Raw genomic sequence first — 1,530 nt, forward strand, 5'->3', positions numbered from 1 at the left:
GGTGGGGGGGGGCTGGCAGCCCGGTGCGGGCGTATGGCCCCGCCAGGCCTCCGAGTAGCGGTTCTCCATGCCGGAGTCAGGGCTGCTGGAGAGGAAGTCATTCTCGTTGTTATACTCCAGGATCTTGCCCGTCCTCACCGCGATGTGGGTCTCGATCTCCTCCCGGGCGCGCTCGACATTCCCCGGCGCACCGGTGATTTCAAAGACGGGGTCCCGGTCCCGGCTGGGTGTGATGATGTACGTGTTGGTCTGCTGCTGGATCCGCTTGATGGTGGCTCCTTTGGGACCCACCACCAAGCCCACCACACGGTAGGGCACGCGCACCCGGATGGTGACTTGCCCCGGCAAGGTGGGAGCGCTGCCAAAAGTGGTGCCAGCCTTGTTGCGGGAAGCCCTGATCATGGAGAAGTGCTCGGCAGCGGAGATGATCTCCCGCCGGGCCATGGCCACGTCCTCCCGCCGTCCTGTCACCATGAAGACCGGCTCCTCGCCCCGCACCGGAGTCTTGATGTAGGTGTTGGTCTTTGCCCGCAGGGCTTTGATCTTGCAGCCTTGGGGAAGAGAGAGAAAACAAGGCAGGGAGGTTAGAGAGGCTGTCTCGCCGCCCTCCCCTCTCCTCAGGAAACCAGGCTGAGCTGCCATGTTTCCAGCAGGCCCCGCACCATGCAGCAGCCACTGCCCAGGGACTGAAAATGAGGGAAAGGCCCTTTCCGCCTAAACCTGACAGTAGAAATGCCAGAGGAAGGTTTGCCCCTCACCATCCCCAGAGAACTCCTCCCTCAGGAGCTCTCCGCTCTCTCACCCTCAGGCGCTTGCCGCCATTTTGCAATCCCCCTCAGCCACCTCCTCTCACAACTCTGCCACCCTTCAGCATTCACCCCGCAGAGATGTCCCTTTCACACACCCCCAAGCATCAGGGACCCGGCGAGGGGGGGATTCAAGCCCTCCCTGGGAGGAAGCCTGTCCGCACTGAGGCCCAGGCCTCGCCATGTTGCCCCTCAGAGAAGATGGCCGCCCTGGCTCCCCTCTCCTCAGAGTGGCTCTTGGGACAGGGAGGATCTGGCTGACACATGGGGCCGTGAGAGAGGCTGGAGATGACAGGAGAAAGCAGGGGGACGCTGAGTCCACAGCCAGGCATGGCCGATGTGAAGCCCCTTCGCCACCCCATGACAGCTCACGTGGAGCACGAGGGGAGAGACGTCTGCCATAACTCAAGAGAGCAGAGCCCTCCACGGGGACTTCTGTCCTACTGGGGAGCTTTTGGGGTGAATCTGGTGTGCCCTGGGTCAGTTTTGGGGGGCCAAGCTTGGGGGGGGAGCAGGTAGCAGGGATGCAGTTTGGGCTCCCCACATGGTGGGACCCCAAACGTCGGCACGGCTAGAAGGCCAGGGGGTAGCAGGATGCCGACATTTGCTTTGGGGTCAAACCAGCAAGAAATGGGGCAGGGCTTCTCGTGTCCACACAGAACCCCACCGCAGGCTGCGCGCAGACCCCTGCTCCTGGCGCTCACCGGGAGCGGCAGCGAAGGCA

At 63.1% G+C, this 1,530-nt stretch overlaps 1 protein-coding gene across 1 annotated transcript in view; it reads right to left on the minus strand.

Moving 5' to 3' along the window:
• The window catches only part of MEX3A (mex-3 RNA binding family member A), a gene marked incomplete at both ends in the record, with an annotated part of 949 nt that extends 398 nt beyond the window's left edge, over positions 1-551 (minus strand). The window contains 1 exon segment of the mRNA XM_009694849.1: positions 1-551. This exon segment is cut by the window's left edge and continues 18 nt beyond it. Within this exon segment, the coding sequence (XP_009693151.1) occupies positions 1-551 (551 nt within the window).
• Positions 552-1,530: the final 979 nt, after the last annotated feature.

This window comes from Cariama cristata, unplaced genomic scaffold (assembly GCF_000690535.1).
Source record: "Cariama cristata isolate BGI_N322 unplaced genomic scaffold, ASM69053v1 scaffold31272, whole genome shotgun sequence".
NCBI lineage: Eukaryota > Metazoa > Chordata > Aves > Cariamiformes > Cariamidae > Cariama > Cariama cristata.